This window comes from Mobula birostris, chromosome 9, assembly GCF_030028105.1.
Source record: "Mobula birostris isolate sMobBir1 chromosome 9, sMobBir1.hap1, whole genome shotgun sequence".
NCBI lineage: Eukaryota > Metazoa > Chordata > Chondrichthyes > Myliobatiformes > Myliobatidae > Mobula > Mobula birostris.
In genome coordinates, this window is record NC_092378.1 from 148,354,634 (window position 1) to 148,377,546 (window position 22,913).

The window sequence follows — 22,913 nt, forward strand, 5'->3', positions numbered from 1 at the left end:
AGAGATAACCCATTCAACCTTTCCCTATAACTGCAGTCCTCATGCTCCGGTAACATTCTTGCAAATTCTCTCTGTACTCTTTCAATTTTATTGATATCTTTCCTGTAGGTAGATTGTTGTGGTTATTCATTGGGGAAGGACCAAATAATGTGGTAATCAACAGTAAATGAGCTTTAAAACAATCCAATGGGAGAGAATAAAATCCTGTATTGTGGGGATACATAAACTGACTGACTACATACACCTCCATACAGGAATGACATCTCAAACCGTACTCACCTCCTCAGAGATTCCACTTATTCCAGCATCATTAATTGCACATGCAGTCATCTGTGCATCGGGGGGTCTTTTTGTTTCGATCCAGTGTTGAGTAAGATTTTTAAGGATTTTCATTTCCAAATCTTTCAAGAGGATCTGGAGTTCAGTTTGGCTGGCAAACTCAGAGGAGAGCCATTCCCTGAAGGATTCAGATGAAGTGTGTCTGCTCCCAAAAACAAGCAAGTTGACCAATTCTCTAACCTGATTGTCTACCTGGGAAAACAACAAATTTTGTAATTTTTAAAGCAGAAATAATGCAGACTATACTGGATGCTTGCAACATTACAAACATGTTTATTCCTTACTGAAGAACATGGGGCAGCATGGTAGTGCAGCGGTTAATATAACACTATTACAGTGCCAATGACGCATGCTCAATTCCCAGCACTCTAAAAGTTTGTATGTTCTACCTGCGACTGAGTGAGATTCCTCCGGGTGTTCAGGTTCTCCCCGCATTCAAAAGACTTGTGGGTTAATAAGTCACATGAGGGTAACTGAGCAGCACAAGCTCATTAGGTCAGAAGGGTCAACGTTCCTGTGCTGTATCTCAAATAAAAATAATACAAAAATATCCAAATAATTTTGCAATACAAAACTTCATACTTACATTTCCCTGAATTCCATCCATCTTTGCACAGGATGCTTTTAGTTCTTGCATACTTGAAAGTTCGGACTTGACTGTGGATAACTCTATTTCTAATCTTTTCAGTTCAGATTCCAGATGCTGGTACTGTTCTTCATTCTCATTGCTTGAAGAGAAAAATAATAAAGAAAACTGGATATGGTATACAGTGAGAAACCACTGCACATTTGTCAAGAGCAGTACAGTGTTCTGAACAGTGTACATTTGTCAAGAGCAGAGCAGTACCTTGTTGTGCTGCGCTTGGCTAATTCCACTTCTTTATAAACTTCCTGTAGATTTTAAACAAAGAAAATTTACTTATAGACAGATAGCTTTTCAGTCATGTACAGTGGTCCATCAAGTAGTAAAAAACATGAGGTAAAAAACAACAAATCCCTCTTCACACACACAAAATGCTGGAGGAACTCAGCAGGTCAGGTAGCATCTACAAAAGAAATAAAAGTCAACACTTTAGGCTGAGACATGAAACGGCGACTCTTTATTCCTCTTTATATGCTGCCTGACTTGCTGAGTTCCTCCAGCATTTTGTGTGCGTTACTTTAGATATGCAGAATCTGTCGTGTTTTATAAATCCCTTTTCTTCAACTTTACCAAGTGAAACACTCACTTAAAATATTGGACTAGGCTCATTAACATGCCTTTTTACCTAGATACTATGATTTTCAAATCTTTAGGTAGTTTTGTTTTGTTTTCCAGCTCACTCCTTTACCTATCAAATTACCAAAGTATAGATGCTGAATCCAGCTGCACTTTGTTTGCAGGGCTCATGGGAGTGTCTTTGAATGGCACTAATTAGGGTATTGTGCTAGAGAATGATTACAAATCAGGACCTCTCAATTAACTTATTGCACCACCCTGAATCAGGGCCATTCTGTAGTTATCCACCGAAATTTAATGACAGTTATTTAAATTATTGTCACAACAGATGGTGTGCCAGATTCACAAGCCCTGCACCTCGTGCATCAATGAAGCTCCAGAAGGACAATGCTTCAACAGCACTGAACACCAACAATTAGTGGCAAAATGACAATACTAGATACATAAGAGTATGTAAGAATGGAGACACAGCAGTACAAAAAAATTCCAAATTTATAAAGCACTTACAGTTAGCTTTTGAAGGTAAACAATGCAGTGCACTGTTCAACATTGCACAAAGAATAACTAGATGTAATCAAATGCCTTCATATGCATAATTTCCAATTAATAATGTGAAAGAAACCCAGTGTAATTGATCAGGTGTCCAGCAATGACTGGATAACATTAGAAAGGCGGGGGGGGGGGGAGGGGCAAGTGTGTTTTTTTACTCAGAGTAGTGGATGCCTGGGATGCATTGCTTGGTATGATGGCAGAGGCCAGAACATTAGAGGCTTGCAAGAGACGTTTGGATAGGCACATCGATGTAAGGAAGATGGAGGGACATGAACCTTGCGTAGATAGGAGGGATTAGTGTTTTGGGGTTTTTGACTTGCTTTTTAGCCGGTTTGGGACAGCATTTATGGGCTGAATGGCCTGGAGATGGGGGTGGGGGTGGAATCAGACTTTGGCGTCTGAGCAGAAAACCGGTGTGTTGTAGGAGGATGGACGATCTAAGGCTATGTGCCCAGAGAACCGAGATCTTGGGGCGCAAAGCTCAGAAAAAGCAACAATGGACTTTTAACATCGTAAACAAAGAGTTGTTTGTTATGTCTCCCCTTTTGGTGTGAAATGGAGACACCTCTTTCTCCCTTCTGAGAGAGAGAGCGCCTGTGGTATGTCGAATGCTGGGTGAACAATGTAGTCCTTGCAGTACTGTAAGTCTGTGTCTTTGCTGTTGCTTGACTGCTCAGTGGCAGGTGCCAATGCGTTTTTTTTGCTGGTGGGGGCAAGGGGGGATTGTTGCGTGCTGCCGCTTACGCGCGGGAAGGAGTGGAGCTGGGGGGGGGGGCGGTGAGGAGGGACTTTGGGGTTCTAACATTTAACTGTCGTTCATTCTTTGGGGGCACTCTTCTGCTTTTGTGGATTGTTGCAAAGAAGCAGCATTTCAGAATGTGTATTGTATACATTTCTCTGATATTAAATGTACCTTTGAAGTCCCTGCATCAGGACTGAGAGTATTGAGGGAGATTGTAGATATGTAAGCACAAGGAATGCTACAGATCCAGAGCAACACACACAAAATGCTGCAGAAAATCAGCAGGTTATGCGACATCTATGAAGGGAATAAACAGTTGGTGTTTCAGGCTGAGACCCTTTATCAGGTTTGGAAAGGAAGGGGAAAGCATAGATACGTGAGAGGAGGTGGTGACACAGAGGCCGCAACTAGCTTGGTGAGGGTAAGCAAAATTAATGCGCAGATGGAGCCAGGTGGTGAGGTGGGGGTGGGAAGGACTGTAGAGACAATTCAATAAATTGAATAGGTTTTAAGTGCAATTTAAAAAATGAACAAGTTTACTAATTATAGCATTTTATAAGCAACACATCCACTGCTGATGCAACTGTAAATGAATGGCAAAGAAACCTTTTTCAGAAGCATTACTGGTTCCCTTATGCTACATAATTCCTTTGCTGATGCTCAAATAAAGGGATTGAGTAAGAGTCTCTGTCCACTTTCCAGATATTTACAGTTGCATCCATTTGCATTTTCACTCTACAATCAACTCCATGATTAATTTAATAAATCCAAATTGCCAGGGATCACATTATAATTTCACTCAAACTAAAATTACAAGATTAACCAGAGAATTAGACCGATTGAAGTCTACAAGCAGCAACAATTCCAAAGTTTTGACTTTTCTTCTCCCAAGAACATCTTGTGTTGGGATACTGTAATCTGCTTTTACAAGTTGTTTCAGAATTAAGCCTAACCCAAAACATTCAACAGGGATTTTGAGACAGGAAGTGTCCAAATATTCTACAATTATGTGTCATATTATGAATAAGCAGGTGTGTAATTACAAAGTTACAGTACCTCTGATCTGTTAGACAACTTCTGAAGCATAAGCTCCAGTTCAGCAATTCTTAACTCATGCTTCTGATGCAAAGCCAAAAACTGGTCCTGGTAAGGAGAAAAGAAAAATTGTTAAAATTTGTCTATTAGGACGTGGTTGATGTGACCAAACATGCATATAATCCAATTTAAAGCACTCCACAAAAATTGTTACCATCTTTATTGAAGGTGTTGCCATCGTAAGGCACAAAGTTAGTTTATTATCAAAGCACATGTGTCATCAGATACAAACTTGAGATTCATTTCCTTTTGGTATACTCAATACATCTAAAGAATAATAACCATAACAGAATCAATAAAAGACTGCCCAACTTGGGCATTCAACCAGAGTGCAGAAGACAACAAACTGGGAAAATACTAAAAGAAATAATAATAAATCAATGTTGAGAACATGAGATGAAGAGTCCTTGAAAGTGAGTCCATTGTTTGTGGGAACATTTCAATGACGGGGCAAGTGAAGTTGAGTAATGGTTGAGGGGTATATTTAGTGGAAATGGGTTTTCTAAGAGAAAGTGAATCTCAGCTGTTGAGTTTAAATATAATGTAAACAAGTTATCACAGTGGCAAAGGCAATATGGCCACATTAGTAAAAGGACAGATATCTGTATACATACATCTATTGATGCTTCTGGACACATCTTCAGTGACGTTCCTGGATCATCGGGTGTTTCAGGTTTTTCAACATCATACAACCTCCTCCAGGTGACCCAGCCGGGGCTGATCAGACCCCAGCTTGTGTCCAAATGGCTAGCTACTTATGACTCCATGGCTCCCCTCGTTTGAGCCACAGCCATCTCGAGGCCCTCTCTGCCGCATCGGTGGTACTGCGGATGGCTCTCCTCTTCCTCTCTCCCTCGATGCCCAAAATGCTGAAGGCTCTAACTAAAGAATGGGCTACGAATCCCCTACAACCAACCTCCACTGGGAGACACCTCGCTACACTGACAATAATTGTTGTCATGGCTTGCAGCTTCCTATCAACCCCTCCCTTCGCTGTTGCCTCCAGAATTTGGTTAACATCCTCATCAAACTGCTTCCACAGTGAAGTCATGTTAGCTGCAGGCCATTTGATCCGCCTCCTGTTAGACTTCATGTTAGAGGAATTAGTTTGCAACACTTGGAGGTTCCGGGCACTATGGGGTGACTCCGGGCCTGGCCCCTCCTTCCTCTCACCAGGTTGGATACCTGCGCGTTGTGCTGCTCCTGCTCCCGCCAAACACTTCATCCTCGCTTGGTAGATCTTCAAGCCTATTCAAAAGCTTCTACTCCAAGCCTATCTTATTACTGGTCAGCTGCACCATTTATTTTCAAAGCGGTCTAAAGTCTAGCATAATACTATAACAAAACAAAGCAGCAAAACAAAGTTCAAAGTAAATTTATTAACAAAATACATACATGTCACTATATACACTATCTTGAGATTCACTTTCTTGCATGTATTCATAGTTAAACAAAGAAATACCATAGAATCAATGGAAAATTATAACACAAATTACAAAAATCAAGCTGCCAATAGTAGCTTATTGGCTAGCACAACATTATTACAGCTCAGGGCGTCAGTGGTCAGAGTTCAGTTTCTGCATCCTCCATAAGAAAATTTGTACATTTTTCCCATGTGCATGTGGGTTTCCTCCCACAGTCTAAAGACGTACTGGTTAGTAGGTGAATTGGTCGTTGTAAATTGTCCTTGATTAGGCCAAGATTAAATCAGTGGGTTGCTGGGCCAGAAGGCTTTATCTCTAAATAAATAAATGAAACAAAGACTGACAAGCATCCAATGTGTAAAAGACAATCTGAGCAAATAAATAAACAAACAAATCCAGAGAACATGAGATGTAGAGTCCTTGAAAGTGAGTCCATAGGTTGTAGAATCAGTTCAGAGTTGAGGAGACTTAAGTTACCACAGTGATTCAGGAGCCTGATAGTTCGTCCTTTGGCCCATCACGTTCTTGTTCACCATGTTGCCAATTTAAACTGTACATCTGCCTGCACGTAGTCTATATCCCTCAATTCCCTACCTGCTTGTCCAAATACCTCAAACTTTGCTATCACTGTAGGCTGTGGTAGAACAAAGGACCCTATGTCCTGGCAATTCTGGACAATGTTTCTCACCCTCTGCATGCCACCTTGGCTGAACAGAGGAGCACTTTTACTAATAGACTAAGACAACTGCACTACTTCAAAGAGTGCAAAATGAGGTTATTCTCACCCTTGGCCATTAGGCTCTATAATGAGTCAACCTATAGCTGGTTATAGTGATGACCTCCACCTTTTAAGACTGTTTGTGGTAATTTATTTTTATTCTTTCTACTTCTCTACTAATATTTACATCTGTGCACTTGTAATGTTATTGTGACACTGTAATTTCTTTTGGGATCAATAAAACATCCATCTATAGACTCATTTTCAAGGACTCTACCAATCAGTGTTATTTATCTATCTATATATTTATTTTCACATGCATGATTTGTCTTTTGCACATTGGTTGTTTGACAATCTTTGTTATTTATAGCTTTACATAAATTCTATTGCATTTCTTTACTTTCCCAAAAATGCCTGCAAGAAAACAAATCTCAAGGTAGCATACGGTGAAATGTATTTCGAAAATAAATTTACTTTGAACTTTTGAAATCAGTCAAGCCATTTCCCAAACTCTCAGGTTTCTAATGTTGGAATTTTATTGCTGTTCCATCTCTAACTAAAGAATCCCACTGTTGCAACTTATTTCCAGAATGTTCTAACAGGGTCATTCTCTCTGGCACAGTTGTTCAAGGTACTGCCCACTTGTTTTATAGAGGCAGCTTCATTCTCCGTTTAAAGTTCAAAGCATCCAGGCAACTAAATGATATTGAGTACAGGAAGACCATCATATTCACCCAACAATGATTTTAACAGAATTCAAAAGATTTTTTTGAATCTAATGTTCCTGCATTTCCAAAATGTTACCACTAATTCTCACTACCAACTCAAGACTCAGCCAGCTCTAGCTTAGCAAAGACATAATTCGACATAATTCCATAAAAGAAAAGAACTTTCATCTTTTTCCAGATGCCTTTTACTGAAAATGCTTCCTAAAGAGTTTAGATACAGGGTGGGCGAACCGATGGCATGTGCAAAAATTTTATTTGCACACAGCATGCAGTACAGCCCTTCAATTCTTTAAACCCCACCTCTAATAAAAAGCTGCACAATGATTATCTTCACTGCAAAATGAAGCAGCAAATAATTACTACCCAAGAGCAGTGAGATATTTTCACAGAAAATGTTTCACACTGGCTTCACATCAGCTAGACGGCTGCGAGAACACATGATGTAGGATTATACATTTTGAAATCCTCACCATGTGGGTGTACATATCAGTAGTTGGATAGAACACTGTTACAATGACAATACTATTTGGAAATGTTGTTACTTTCGAAATGTGTTTAAAAGATTAATAATGTTAAAACAAGTTTTCCAAAATGCTTCATTTATGTCAATCTGTCTCTGTTACACTCATATTAAGAGTAAAACAATGAACACATAAATAAGCAACAGAACTTAACATTTTTCCTTTAAAAAGTCTATAACTAGATCCTTTTTCTACAACTTTTATTGCTAATCTTGAAATTCAGCTACAGATTGGCAAATATGATGTTGTGGCCATCTCTGAAACCTGGCTAAAGGATGGCTGCCATTGGGAGGGGTGTGGCCCTGTGTATAAGAAATATTAAATTATTAGAAAGGTTTGACATAGGATCAAAAGGTGTAGAGTCTCTATGGGTTGAGTTAAGAAATGGCAAGGGTAAAAGGACCCTAATGGCAGTTGTATACAGGCCTTCAAACAGCAGCCGGGATGTGAATTACAAATTACAGCAGGAGATAGAAAAGGCGTGTCAGAAGGGCAATGTCGTGATAATCGTTGGGGATTTTAACATGAAAGTGGATTGGAAAAACCAGGCCAGTACTGGACCTTAAGAGAAAGAATTTCTAGAATGTCTAAGGGATGGCTTTTTAGAACAGCTTGTTGTTGAGCCCACTAGGGGATCGACCGTGCTGGACTGGGTGTTGTGCAATGACCTGAAGGTGATAAGTGAGCTTGTTAAGGAACCCTTAGGGAACAGTGATCACAATATGATCGAGTTCACTTTGAAATTTGAGAAGGAGAAACTAAATTCCAATGTGTCGGTATTTTAGTGGAATAAAAGGAAATTACAATGGCATGAGAGGGAGACTGGCCAAGGTTAACTGGGAAGGGACACTAGCAGGAAGGACAGCAGAGCAGCAATGGCTGGAGTTTCTGCACAAAATGAGGGAAGTGCAAGACGGGTATAATTCCAAAGAAGAAATTTTCAAATGGAAGAAGGACACTACCGTGGTTGACAAGTGAAGTCAGAGCAAAAGAGAGGGCATACAAGGAAGCCAAAGTTAATGGGAAGATAGAAGATTGGGAAGCTTCTAAAAACTTGCAGAAGGAAAGTAAGGTGGTCATTAGGAAGGAAAAGATGAATTATGAGAGGAAACTGGCAACTCGTATCAAAGATACTAAAAGCTTTTTTAAAAAAAGTATAGGAAGGGTAAAAGGGAGTCGAGGGTAGATATAGGACCAATATAAAATGACGCTGGAGATATTGTAATGAGAGACGTAGAGATGGCAAAGGAACTGAATGCATATTTTGCATCAGTCTTCACAGTGGAAGACATCTGCAGTATACCAGACATTCAAGAGTGTTAGGGAAGTGAAGTATGTGCAGTGAAAATTACGACTGGGAAGGTGCTCAGGAAGCTTAATGGTCTGAGGGTGGATAAATCTCCTGGACCCTCACGTTCTGCAAAAAGTAGCTGGAGAGATTGCGGAGGCATTAACGATGATCTTTCAAGAATCAATAGATTCTGGCACTGAACCAGATGACTAGAAAATTGCAAATGTTACTCTGCTATTTAAGGGTGGGAGGCAGCAGAAAGGAAATTATAGACCTGTTAGCCTGACATCAGTGGTTGGGAAGTTGTTGGAATCGATTGTTAGGGACGAGATTATAGAATACCTGGAGGCACATGACAAGATAGAACAAAGCCAGCATTGTTTCCTGAAAGGAAAATCCTGCCTGATTAACCTACTGCAATTTTTTGAAGAAATTACAAGCAGAGTAGAAAAAGGAGATGCAGTAGATGTGGTGTACTTGGGTTTTCAGAAGGCCTTTGACAAGGTGCTACACATGAAGCTGCTTAGCAAGATAAGAGCCCATGGAATTACAGGGGAGTTACTAGCATGGATGGAGCATTGGCTGATCAGCAGAAATCAGAGAGTGGGAATAAAGGGATCCTTTTCTGGCTGGCTGCAGGTTACCAGTTGAGTTCCACAGGGGTCGGTGTTGGGACCACCGCTTTTTACAATGTATGTCACTGATTTGGACTAAAGGATTAATGGATTTGTGGCTAAATTTGCTGATGATACCAAGATAGGTGGAGGAGTGGGTGGTGTTGAGAAAATAGAGAGCCTGCAGAGAGACTTGGATAGTTGCGGAACGGGCAAAGTAGCAGCAAATGAAATATAATGTTGAAAAGTGTATGGTCATGCACTTTGGTGAAAGAAATAAATGGACAGACTATTATTTAGATGGGGAGATAATTCAAAATGCAGAGATGTAAAGAGACTTGGGAGTTTTTGTGCAGGATACCCTAAAGGTTAACCTCCAGGTTGAGTCCGTGGTGAAGAAGGTGAATGCAATGTTGGCACTCATTGCTAGAGGTATAGAATACAAGAGCAGGGATATGATGTTGAGGCTCTATAAGGCACTCGTGAGACCACATTTGGAGTATTGTATGCAGTTTTGGGCTCCTTATTTTAGAAATGCCAGAGAAGATTCATGAGACTGAGTCCAGGAATGAAAGGGTTATCGTATGAGGAATGTCTGGCAGCTCTTGGGCTATATTCCTTGGAGTTCAGGAGAATGGGGGGGGGGGGTGGATCTCAGAAACATTCGGAATGTTAAAAGGCCTGAACAGATTAGAGATGGCAAAGTTATTTCCCATGGTAGGGGAGTCTAGGACAAGAGGGCACGACTTCAGGATTGAAGGACGTCCATTTAGAACAGAGATGTGGAGAAGTTACTTTAGTCAGAGGATGGTAAATCTGTGGAATTTGCTGTCATCATCAGCGGCTGTGGAGGCCAAGTCATTAGATGTATTTAAGGCAGAGATAGATAGGTTCTTGACTAGCCAGGGCATCAAAGGGTATGGGGAGAAGGCAGGGGAATGGGGATGACTGGAAGAATTGGATCAGTCCATGATTGAATGGCACAGCAGACTCGATGGGCCAAATAGTCTATTTCTGCTGCTATATCATGGTCTTAATTCATTAATCAATGTTAATCTCTGCTCAAAATTACCATGAGACACAGGAGAATTTTTAAAGACGATTATTGCCAATTTGGGCCTCAAAAAGATTTGCCCACCTGAACTTAGAAATTTCAGAGGCATAATGAACCAAAGGGCCTGTTTCCAGGCTTTAGGGCTGTTTGACTATTCATTCGTTATGTGCTGTCTTGTATGATGTAGGCAATCATGTCTTTCCATGACCATGAATGCCCTTGGCAAATTTTTCTAAAAAAGTGGTTTGCCATTGCGTTCTTCTGGGCAGTACTTTTATAAGATGGGTGACCCTAGCCATGATCAATACTCTTCAGAGATTGCCTGCCTGGCATCAGCGGATGCATAGCCAGGACTCGTGATGTACACCACTTGCTCCCATGGTTTAAGTGACCCTGATCCCGGGGGGGGGGGGGGGGGGGGTTGCGCAGTTAAGCAGGTGCTACACCTGGCTCAGGGTGACCTGGAGGCTAGTGAAGTGAAGGAGAACTTTACACCACTTTGGTAGAGATGCAGCTCCACCCTGCCACCAACTCTCTAAATCAGCGGTCCCCAACCACCGGCCCGCGGACCGGTACCGGGCTGCAAAGCATGTGCTACCGGGCCGTGAGGAAACGATATGAGTCAGCTGCACCTTTCCTCATTCCCTGTCACGCACTGTTGAACTTGAACATAGGGTTGCCAACTGTCCCATATTAGCCGGGACATCCCTTATATCGGGCTAAATTGGTTTGTTTCATATGGGACCGCCCTTCTCCTATATTTCCCCCGCTAAGGTAGAGCGTTCCTATGAAACCTTTCATGCTGAAATGGCATGAAGCGAAGAAGCAATTACCATTAATTTATATGGGAAAAATTTTTGAGTGTTCCCAGAACCAAAAAATAACTTAACAAATCATACCCAGTAACATATAAAACCAAAAATAAATGACACTAACATATAGTAAAAGCAGGAATGATATGATAAATACACAGCCTATATAAAGTAGAAATAATGTACGTGGAGTCAGGAAGATGAAGGCAAAACCAATTTGTGGAAAAAAAATCAGCACATAAGCACATGCGCACATTACGCATGTGCACACAGCTGCCTGCGCAAGGCTTCATGGTCACAGTAGTCTTTCCTGGGGTAAGTTGTCCCGGGATTTGACTGCTACTTTTGTCCCTTATTTGGGAGTGAGAAAGTTGGCAACCCTAACTGTAAAAGACATGCTGAGGTGAGTTTAACCCTACTTGAACACCGCACCCCACCCCCCCAAACCGGGTCGGCCGGTCTGCAAGAATATTGTCAATATTAAACCAGTCTGCGTTACAAAAAAAAAGGTTGGGGACATCTGCTCTAAATACCTTAAAAGGTAGAACTGTCCTCTAGAAAGTTAAGACCAAGTCAGAAAGTTGCACTTGGAGTCACCTTGTATCAACCATGCATACTGATGGTTATGGTTATTCAAAGAAATACATGTGCAGATAAAAGGGCCCAGTAACATAACAGATTGACACAATCATTGTTCAAGTCCAGGTGCACCCTGACTTATGTAAAGCAGCCCAAAGATACAACTCATAACTAAAAATAATTGCACTGTTTGGTTCAGCTCAGGCTTTACAAACCAAAACCTAGTTGGAAACCGTTCTCAGACTCAAAGATGAGACTGCTGTTAAACTCCGTAGCAAAAGTGAATAGATTAGAATATGCCACCTCAGAAGTGGCTTCCTCTAATGTTTAACTGCGGTAACATACCTGGGAATGGTCAGTCCTTTCCCACTTTATGTCCTCCTGCAGCACGTCTGAATGCTGGCTGATCAGATTTCGGACAAGGATGGAGATTTTTTCTTTGTCACTCATCTCTCTGACCTGCTCCTGCAGCTTCTCTAACAAGCCAACAAGCTGACCATGACGAACATCTGAAGTGTGAGCAGTCTGACTACATTTGTGATTCAGAAGAGCAACCTGCCTTTCCAACTTTGCCACACGGCTCCAGTCAAAAGGGTGTCCAGTATCCTGAAACAAACAACCACATAGTGGAATAACAGCACTTCAAATCCTGAGCAATGCCACACAAAACTATTAATTGTAGTAAAATGCTTCCCCAGAGGGCCACGACAGCCAGCAATGCTATTGATGTGCAGGAAGGTTAAAAAAAAACTCTATGGAAAGCATTGACTCTGAACGTAAAGAATGAAAGGCATTGCACAGTTTATTCTTGTACTTTTAAAATTATGAATAAAGTTTATTTTGATAATAAAAAATATACTGGAACCATTACCAGTGGAATTTGTGGAGAAACTGGAATCTCCTCACTTGTCTGAATATTTGGTACAATTTCCTTTGAACGCTGCGTTGTTTGTAATGCTGTCCCATTGAAGATTGGCAACAAAGACCACAAGCCTGCCAGACCATAGTACCGCAAACCAACTGAAGAAATAAAAGATATTTTATGGAATAAAATTACAACATTGCACTAAAGATGGTGATCAATGATTTGCTACAGATTGATATAATTTCTGTCTGAATATTTAGCACAGCAAGATGCATTAAGCCTCTACAAGTTTTTTGTCTCACTGTCCACTGTAATTTGTTAACACCAACAAATCCATAAATATTCTAATATTTAAGAAACATAATAACTTGACCAGCCACATATGCAAACCTAAACTTTTTAAAAAAGGGAGAGAGAAACCGGGGAATTATAGACCGGTTAGCCTAACGTCGGTGGTGGGGAAACTGCTGGAGTCAGTTATCAAAGATGTGATAACAGCACATTTGGAAAGCGGTGAAATCATCGGACAAAGTCAGCATGGATTTGTGAAAGGAAAATCATGTCTGACGAATCTCATAGAATTTTTTGAGGATGTAACTAGTAGAGTGGATAGGGGAGAACCAGTGGATGTGGTATATTTGGATTTTCAAAAGGCTTTTGACAAGGTCCCACACAGGAGATTACTGTGCAAACTTAAAGCACACGGTATTGGGGGTAAGGTATTGATGTGGATGGAGAATTGGTTAGCAGACAGGAAGCAAAGAGTGGGAATAAACGGGACCTTTTCAGAATGGCAGGCGGTGACTAGTGGGGTACCGCAAGGCTCAGTGCTGGGACCTCAGTTGTTTACAATATATATTAATGACTTGGATGAGGGAATTAAATGCAGCATCTCCAAGTTTGCGGATGACACGAAGCTGGGCGGCAGTGTTAGCTGTGAGGAGGATGCTAAGAGGATGCAGAGTGACTTGGATAGGTTGGGTGAGTGGGCAAATTCATGGCAGATGCAATTTAATGTGGATAAATGTGAAGTTATCCACTTTGGTGGCAAAAATAGGAAAACAGATTATTATCTGAATGGTGGCCGATTAGGAAAAGGGGAGGTGCAACGAGACCTGGGTGTCATTATACACCAGTCGTTGGAAGTGGGCATGCAGGTACAGCAGGCGGTGAAAAAGGCGAATGGTATGCTGGCATTTATAGCGAGAGGATTCGAGTACAGGAGCAGGGAGGTACTACTGCAGTTGCACAAGGCCTTGGTGAGACCACACCTGGAGTATTGTGTGCAGTTTCGGTCCCCTAATCTGAGGAAAGACATCCTTGCCATAGAGGGAGTACAAAGAAGGTTCACCAGATTGATTCCTGGGATGGCAGGACTTTCATATGAAGAAAGACTGGATGAACTGGGCTTGTACTCGTTGGAATTTAGAAGATTGAGGGGGGATCTGATTGAAACGTATAAGATCCTAAAGGGATTGGACAGGCTAGATGCAGAAAGATTGTTCCCGATGTTGGGAAAGTCCAGAACAAGGGGTCACAGTTTGAGGATGAAGGGGAAGCCTTTTAGGACCAAGATTAGGAAAAACTTCTTCACACAGAGAGTGGTGAATCTGTGGAATTCTCTGCCACAGGAAACAGTTGAGGCCAGTTCATTGGCTATATTTAAGAGGAAGTTAGATATGGCCCTTGTGGCTACGGGGATCAGGGGGTATGGAGGGAAGGCTGGGGCGGGGTTCTGAGTTGGATGATCAGCCATGATCATAATAAATGGCGGTGCAGGCTCGAAGGGCCGAATGGCCTACTCCTGCACCTATTTTCTATGTTTCTAAACATTAAATACTTGGGGAATTTATCCAAAGTAACTTTTGGTTCCTTTCATCAAATATCAGGTTAATCTCAAAACCTTCTTTAACAAACCACTAGATGACACTGTTTTAAGAATTAGAATAACCCAAGAGTTGAACACTAAAACCATGAAATCTGATTTTTTTTTTGCATACAATATGCAAAAAGGATGATTATCAATGTTAATAGCAGCAAAGAATGAATATTGTCATCACGATATGGGAGAATACAAAGGACTGAAAAGCACAAATGGATTGTGGTAGAGAACAAAATTAGCATAATAATTTAAAGCAACTAACATTGGCAGAATCTCTTGGATCTATAATTTAGATCATTGATAATTTGACCATTTGGACACCAGTTACCATTTCTAACAACAAATATAGCGAAGAAGCTTATTTAAATTCATATCTAAAGGCATAAATTCCATAGGAAACAACCTTTTTCCCCCAAATAGTTCAGTTACAAACTACTTTAGTGAATTAGTAAATTTTGTGACTGATCTTATCATCTCTTCCCAAAATTTAAATTCTCCTTAAAAATCATCTTACATCAATACATGCATGTTAGTTACACGAATAAACTTGGGTATAGAGTCTGGTGGATAGTTACAGGATGTTATTGGTTTCGAGGCCAGTTTTGAGAGACTTGGCCACAAGGAAACAGCACATCACTTGCTATGATTAGCTTTGTTTGCAGACATCCCACCCTGCAAAAACTCATTTCAGGGAGGTAGCACCATCAGTTTGCAGGAGGTGGTATGTCTGAAATAGAGTAGTTCCTTAGCAGCTAGCCAGCTAGTTTAAATAACGTTAGCTACGCTAATGAATGAATGACACCTGTTACACTCACCTCCACATGTCTTTTACAGTCTTAACCCACCATGGGCAATAGAAAAGCCACTGTTGCAAACAGTGCAGCGAGCAACACTGTCATTATTTTTGACCCCTATTAGGCAGGGGTAAACTTTAGTGTACTCTGGGGTGACATACGTTTTATATTTTCTTTTTTTGGAACACTACCATGGCTTCTTCTTTTTTTTTCTCTCCCTCCCTCGATTTCCAGGATATTGTATATAATTTGCAGGCACCAGGGAGCCACTTATCAAAATGCGAGAGACTCCCAGAACTTCCGGGAGAGGTGGAATGTCTGTGTTTGTCACACATACAATCACACATAGAAGCATGCAGTAAAATGCAACATTTTGCATCAACAACCAAAAGTCCACAGAGGATTGTACCAGGGGCAGCCATCAAGTATCACCACTTGAGGAAATGGCAGGGACTTACAAATGGCACGTTGAAGAGAAAAACGACACTATACTGATTGAAGCACATCGGTGTATTGGTTGCAAAATAAACAGTGATTTCATCTCAATAGTATGTATTGTAGCTTAAAATAGAAGACAACAGTTTGGGACTACATCTTGTTTGGAGATGCAATGATCATCCCTAAAGTACTACACAAATTATGCTGTCATTTCTCCCATTATGACATCAGCCAAGATATATAACACTGTTTTGTCAGGTTGTTGACTCTGCACACAAGAGTGGTTTCTTCATGGTGTTCTGGACATCTTTTGGTCGATAATACTAACACAACGATAGACAGCCCCAAGCCAGATTTCGAAAGGAGAAGGGTTGGGCATGGGGGCTAGCAATCCTGTTCCATAAAAATCCAGAGCTACAGAAACACTAGCAGAAGCTCCAAAGACCTCACCTTTGGAAGAGGAAGGATCTTAAGGTGGGTTACACCTAGGGACATTTGAAAGACTGGCCCAGGTCAGAGGACCCTGGTGAACTGCTGTTGGCAACCTATAGGGTAAGGGTTTTGGGCTCAGTGGTGGTGTGATCAATTGAATTGAGTATGATGTTCTCCTAAAAAATTGTCTATTGGTGGGTCCTCAGGTGGCTGTAGAGGCCGATATGGGATCTACATTCGCTGGTGCAGTGTAGCAACAGTATTACTTATGGAACTGACACAGCAACTGCCTACACTAGGCACTTGAGGATAATACCAATACCTGAGCCCTGGAACAATATCACCATAGATACAGTTAAAGTGCAATCACACGCTGTGTTCACTTACCAAATAAAAGAAGAAATGGAATCAGTAAGAACAGCCATCTAAGCAATCTGGAAAGACACCTATAGACACAACAAGTCCCCAAGCTAAATTAAATCCAGTCAGTTGTAAAATTTCTGATAAATTTAGCACTATTTTGCAAAGTTGAGGAAAGTGCTGAACTATGTCAGTGAAACATACCTGGTGAGCAAAAATACATCAAGAAGGGACATTAAAGTAATCAACTGGTACCATCCAGTCCCAAGCCACCAAAATGCTCCAGTGGCAGCCTTTCCTGAAAACAAATGCAAAAGAATAATGTACAACCAAATAATCATGTGTTCACCCTGAGAAACAGCTGGGCACTACTGCAACTACAAGAAGCATGCTGTACGAAACACCCAACTTACATATCTGAGAAAATAGAAATAAACATGAATCCAAGCTGCAAAAATGGTAAAGGAAACTAAGACAGACTCAAGAAGCCATCACAATTATGTCAGTCGTGGGCAAAATCAAAGCTTGCAGCACCCTTCTTAATTATGTGCGCAACAAACAAATCAGACCTAGGCGACCAAGCGTGCAAAAAATTAAGTGGAACAAATGCGGAACAAAAAAGAAAAAGAAAAATTAAATAACCTGGAGATACAATGGCCAACCACAGAATAGACAAGACCTTCCTGGATACAAACCAGGCAACAGTACCAGCGGCCTGGATCATTTGCAGCAACAATGAACCTACAAATATAAAACAAATCAAGCTGCAAATCAACTTAGCAACTGTAGATAATTTCTTTTGGGTGTAATTATTTTATTAAATATACTGCACAGAATTAGTAAACCAAATATTCCAATCATGCACTAAGTTTCACCTTTCAAAAAGTTAAAAGACAGTGGGAAGAATTTTTTGAAAAAAAACAACCTGCATAAGAAAAGACCAGCCAGATAGTCCGTGTGATTCGTGTATGCTTCATGTATTTTATGGACTGCACCTCAGTGGATTTGTGTGTTTCGTGTTGCATCCCCTTACAGTCATCACCTGTTGATTGCCGTAGTACAATCCGTTAGTAAAGTGCACAACATGAACTGGTGGTCAAGCATTTTGGCTCCACAAGCACTGTGGAACGAGGCAGCAACATCCAGAAGCAAACCAAAATACTTACACAAAGACTCCCCATTTATATTCAGATGTCCATCCCCAGTAATCAATTCTTTTACATTCATTTGTCCACAGTAACTTGAATGGGCTGCAACACAGAAACCAACCCTTAGCTGTCTTGGTTCAATATTTTGTCGAGAAAAATCTCGCTCCCAAGTCAACTGGAAATTATTTATCATATTTGCATGTAGCCAAGACAATGTTCATGCATGCAAATGAGCAAGCTAAGCAGTATTTACCTAAATAAAAATCAGTAAAAGTAAATGCTGAAAGATATTGCTACTTAAATCTTGTATGGCCAGTTGCAATCATAAGCTCATTGAAGTTTATTCTCCAAAACAGTAAACAAATCACATGCAGTCTAAATCAAACATGCAATACATGAACTAGACCTAGAACAAGACCAACAATAAACACATGCAAAAGCAATTCCATTTTGCTTGGATTCCAAAACAATGATTTGTGAAGTTCTAAGTGTTTGGAGCACAAAACCCTTGAAATAATGCAACAATGAATGCAGAAAACAACTGGCTCATTTAGATAGGAACAGATTTTATACATGCAAGCATGTGCTTCTTCCAACATGTACCTCGGGAGCAAAACCCTGTCTTCAGCAAAATTGTCTGATAAAGTTGTAAAAGCCATGCGGCTGCAGTGGATAAAGTATACTTTGCTAGTCGGTGTGCATGACTTGTGAACAACTTCACTCCTAAAAAAAGTAAATGAATACAACAAACTTTTAAAACTTGAATACATTTTAGGCTTTGCAACACTTGAGGTTATATTTTTATTTCATATACACAAACAATTCTACCGTAGAAAAAAAACAGCTACTTTGGAGTTTTACTGACTAAATTAAAACTTAACTAAAAATTTAGCTAGTAAAATGAATTCAAACCATTAAATCACATACAATTACCTAAATGCTCATCACCCACATACTCCCATTGTTTCCATTGGGGGGGGGGAAGAGAATCTCACTGAAATTTATCGAACATTGAAAAGCCTTAATGGTGTGGATGTGGAGGGGATATTTCCTGTAGTAAGAGTCCAGGACCGGAGAGCACAGCCTCAGAACAGAAGGATGTCCCTTCAGAACAGATGAGGAGGAATTTTATTCTGCATTGTTATTCTTTTACCTTATCCCAGCTCAAAGCACTGTCTCATGATTTGATCTATATAACAGCATGTAAGACAAACCTTACGCTGCATCTTGGTAGATGTGACAATGATAACAATTTCTTTAGCCAGAGGGTGGTAAATCTGTGGAATTCATTGCCATAGATGGTTGTGGAGGCCAAGTCATTGGGGACATTTAACGCAGAGGTTGACAGGCTCTTGATTAATAATTATGTCAAAAGTTACATAAACCAGTCATGATCAAATATCAGCGCAAACTCAGTGGGCCAATTGGCCTAATTCTGCTGTGTCTTATGGTCTAATTAAAACTGGTCATTCATGTAACATACACGTTCCACAAATTGTACACTCCAATCCATGATCAAATATAGCTCTTTACGTACACTAATCTTCATGGTTCACATCTGCCCCTCATCAAAAACAAAATGAGTTCTGCAGTTCAAACAAAAACCAGTCTAGCAAGCACCTCTAAAGTAGAATTACTATCTGTACCACAGCAACATTCAGAAATCTCGTCAATAAAATTATACAGCACGGGCCAAAATTCCTTAGCAAATTAAAATTTGGATATATGAAATTAGGTTGTATTTGCAAATCAATGATTCAGTATAAAGCAAACATGTTTACAATTTATTTGTTAAAAGCTCTGATAAACAAAATCATAGTTGAATATAGATCTATGTAAAGTTAAGAATGAAATTCACCTCATTTAACGTGTATAAACATAAGGGATCAAGGAAACTCTTTCCTTGGCTTTGGGTAATGACACACACAGAACAAAATCTTCCTATTTCTCCTTCTTCCAAATAGGCACATGTTCCAAGATGCCCTCTTGCGTGATTGGAAAATCCATTCATTTAAATATATTTTTATTAAGTGAAATTTTTATTTCCAACTTAACATTTGATCTTTATATAATGTCCTTCTCTGTGAATACCTACATGTGCTGATTGAGAATGACTGACTTTCATTAACTCAAGAAAGGTGATACAGCACATATTTTCATTTAGTTCTGACTCTTAAAGAACAATCCATTAGAGCAGTCTCTAATCCTACCACATATCCTGATGACTTATACACAAATGTCCTCATTCTTAGATCTATTTAGTAGTTTTCAATCTGTACAGCCTATTCCCATCGCAGATTCTGGACCTTTGAGCAAAAGCACATCAATTCATTCAAAATGAATACATACTTTGTAGATTTTTTTTCATTAACTCTGCTAAGAGGACAATCTCCAGAATATCCAATTAAATATACACTCAGTGGCCACTTTATTAGATACAGGAGTGGAACCCAATGTGGTCTTCTGCTGCTATCACCCATCCACTTCAAGGTTTGACATGTGCATTCAGATGCTCTTCTGCATACCACTGTTGGTTCCTGTCAGCTTGAACTAGTCTGCCTTTCTCCTCTGACCTCTCTCATTAACAAGGTGCTTTCACCCACAGAACTGCTGTGCCTGGGATTTTTTTTTTTTGTTTTTCTCACCAATCTCTGTAAACTCTAGAGAATGTTGTGTGTGAAAATCCTAGGAAATCAGCAGTTTCTGAGATATTCAAACCACCCTGCCTGGCACCAACAAGAATTCCACAGTCAAAGTCACTTAGATCATATTCATTCTCCATTCTGTTTGGTCTGAACAACTGAATCTCTTGACCATATCTGAATGCTTTTATGCACTGAATTGCTGCAACACGATTGGCTGATTAAATATTTGCATTAACAAGAAGTTGCGACTGAATAATCTCTAATTCATGAAACCATTCTGGTTACTCTCTTCCATATGCTCCCTCCAAAGCTTTCACATCACTTCTAAAGCCTTGGGTGCAGAAATAATAATATTCCAACTGTGGTCTTGGTCTCTATTACATGGCTGGCACAGCAACTGTCACAGACAAACCAAAGCTTTCCTCATTGGACAGTCAAATACATCTGCAGCTGATAGAACAATAAGTATAATAGAGTCTCAAATGATTTTCACACACAGAAAGCTCCTGGTGTGTGCAGCCATTACACCTCTGCCTAGATATCAGCTTTAAGTCTACCATATGTTAGTGACTTACTTGACTTGTCTTTGTTTCTGCTCCGGGAGTATACCGTAGAAGTGGGTGCATGGGATGTACAGTACGTAGTCAGAACATCTTTTCTCTCAGAAAGGATGCTACAGTCAGCACAAGTGTAACCATTGTACATGGCCATCTGCATTTCGCCTGTTAGTATGTCCCCATTTGCTTGGGTCAAAGTTGTATTTCCTCCTACATGACAAGAGGAGAAAAACAAAATGGACTATTGACACTACCGACACACTGTATTAAGAATAGAACGTCTAAACATAAGATGAACAAAAACATTCCTTACCTTTGCTGTCTCCATCCTCCTCATCCAGTCCTACAAAACAGATCAATTTTGAAATCAATTTCACAGTAGCATGGAGCTAATTAATGGTCTGAGAATTACATTTAGGTTAAACACTGGAACAAAAGCAAGACATTACTAAAAACAGCAACATGCCAAGATTTTGGCACTGGTTCAGAAAGTTTAATTAAAATATAGTGTAATACACACAATGCTGGAGGAACTCAGCAGGTCAGGCAGCATCTATGAAGTGGGAATAACCAGTCGATGTTTCAGGCCAAGACCCTTCATTAAGACAGGAAAGGAAAGGGAGAAATCAGAATAAAAAGGTGAGGGGAGGGGGTCAAATGAAGAGCTGGGAAATTAGTTGGTGAAAGAGAGATAGTGCTGGAGAAAGGAAATTTGATAGGAGAGGACAGAAGACTATGGAAGAAAGGGAATGGACAAGTACACCAGAGGACAGAGAAGAAAGATCGTCGTGAAAGGAAAACAAGAATGGGGAATATGGGGGGGGGGGGGGGGGGAGAGAGATATTGAAAGTAGTGATATATATCTAAACAATAATTAAGCACCAGTTACAGTAAGAAAATAACAAAAACTGTTCCAATTGCTATAAAGCACACTGGAATGTCAAAATCACAGGAATTAAATAAAACCAAGATTCTTTCTGTTCAGGAGATTCTGATCCACATCACAAAATTATGAACAAACCACTGAATAAATACTCCCATCAACTAATGTGTGAAAAATTGTACTTGGGATATTAATGTAAATAGTGTGCTGCAGAAATTTCCACCATTTCCGAGTTGGTTTAATACTACTTTACATAACTATCAACCATCTACTCAGCACAAGGTATCACAACTAAGTCCCAACCCATTCTCTCATACAAAAATCTTGCAGAAGTCAATAGCATCAGCAGCATCACAACTAAGTAATCAAACTAAACCACAATATATTGAAAACTATCTCAATGCCACAGTTCACTCATTGGCGAGGTAAAGATCCAGTGGTTTGTATAACCCAGTTTAGTACTGAACATTGAATTGACCTACTTAATTATTACCAAGAAAACTGATTACAGTTCAGTTATTAAATATTAGTTATTCATTTCATATTCAGGTTTCTGATGGAACCCAAAGATTAAAAGGAAGGAAGCAGAATGAACTGATTAAGTGCACTCCAATAAAGTATGAGATGTTGCATGCATGTGAATGAAATATTAGTTGAACAGCATCCAGAGCAGGGGTTCCTAACCTGGGGTCCACAGACCCCTCAGTTAACGGTAAGGCTCACTGGCATAAAAAAAATTGAGAACTGCTGAATTCTAGACGATAGTGTACAGTTCTGGTCATCATATATAGGAAGGATGACACAGTAATTGAGAGAGGCAGAAGAGATACACCAGAATGTTCCCTGAATGGTGGGGTGTAGTTTAAAAAGCTCATGTTATTCTGAGTGGAATTTAGGTTGAGGATTGAGCTCAAGGATGTATAGAATTGCATTGGCTTTATTACTTACATCCTTCATATACATGAGTAAAAATCTTTATGTTACGTCTCTGTCTAAATGTGCAATGTGCAATTTACAGTAATTTATAAAAAATAGTATGTACAACAATATAACAGAAATACAGTTCATGAATTAATCAGTCTGATGGCCTGATGGAAGAAGCTGTCCTGGAGCCTGTTGGTCCTGGCTTTTATGCTGTGGTACCGCTTCCCAGATGGTAGCAGCTGGAAGAGTTTGTGGTTGGGTTGACTCGGGTCCCCAATGATCCTTCGGGCCATTTTT

The 22,913-nt window shown here is 40.1% G+C and overlaps 1 protein-coding gene across 5 annotated transcripts in view; it reads right to left on the reverse strand.

Annotated features, from left to right (window-relative positions):
- LOC140203180 (SUN domain-containing protein 1-like) overlaps positions 1-22,913 on the reverse strand; it is an 88,832-nt gene that overhangs the window by 16,154 nt on the left and 49,765 nt on the right. For 3 of the 5 annotated variants that reach the window (XM_072269092.1, XM_072269093.1, XM_072269096.1), the window contains 14 exons: positions 21,123-21,152; positions 20,828-21,019; positions 18,211-18,330; positions 17,626-17,709; positions 17,385-17,501; positions 17,102-17,200; positions 16,664-16,757; positions 16,487-16,569; positions 12,560-12,708; positions 12,034-12,294; positions 3,909-3,995; positions 1,187-1,230; positions 926-1,067; positions 280-531 (listed from right to left, as the gene is read on the reverse strand). In XM_072269092.1, the coding sequence (XP_072125193.1) occupies positions 280-531; positions 926-1,067; positions 1,187-1,230; positions 3,909-3,995; positions 12,034-12,294; positions 12,560-12,708; positions 16,487-16,569; positions 16,664-16,757; positions 17,102-17,200; positions 17,385-17,501; positions 17,626-17,709; positions 18,211-18,330; positions 20,828-21,019; positions 21,123-21,152 (1,754 nt within the window). The remainder of the gene's footprint in view (positions 1-279; positions 532-925; positions 1,068-1,186; positions 1,231-3,908; positions 3,996-12,033; positions 12,295-12,559; positions 12,709-16,486; positions 16,570-16,663; positions 16,758-17,101; positions 17,201-17,384; positions 17,502-17,625; positions 17,710-18,210; positions 18,331-20,827; positions 21,020-21,122; positions 21,153-22,913) is intronic. The other 2 variants (XM_072269094.1, XM_072269097.1) reach the window with 1 other exon arrangement.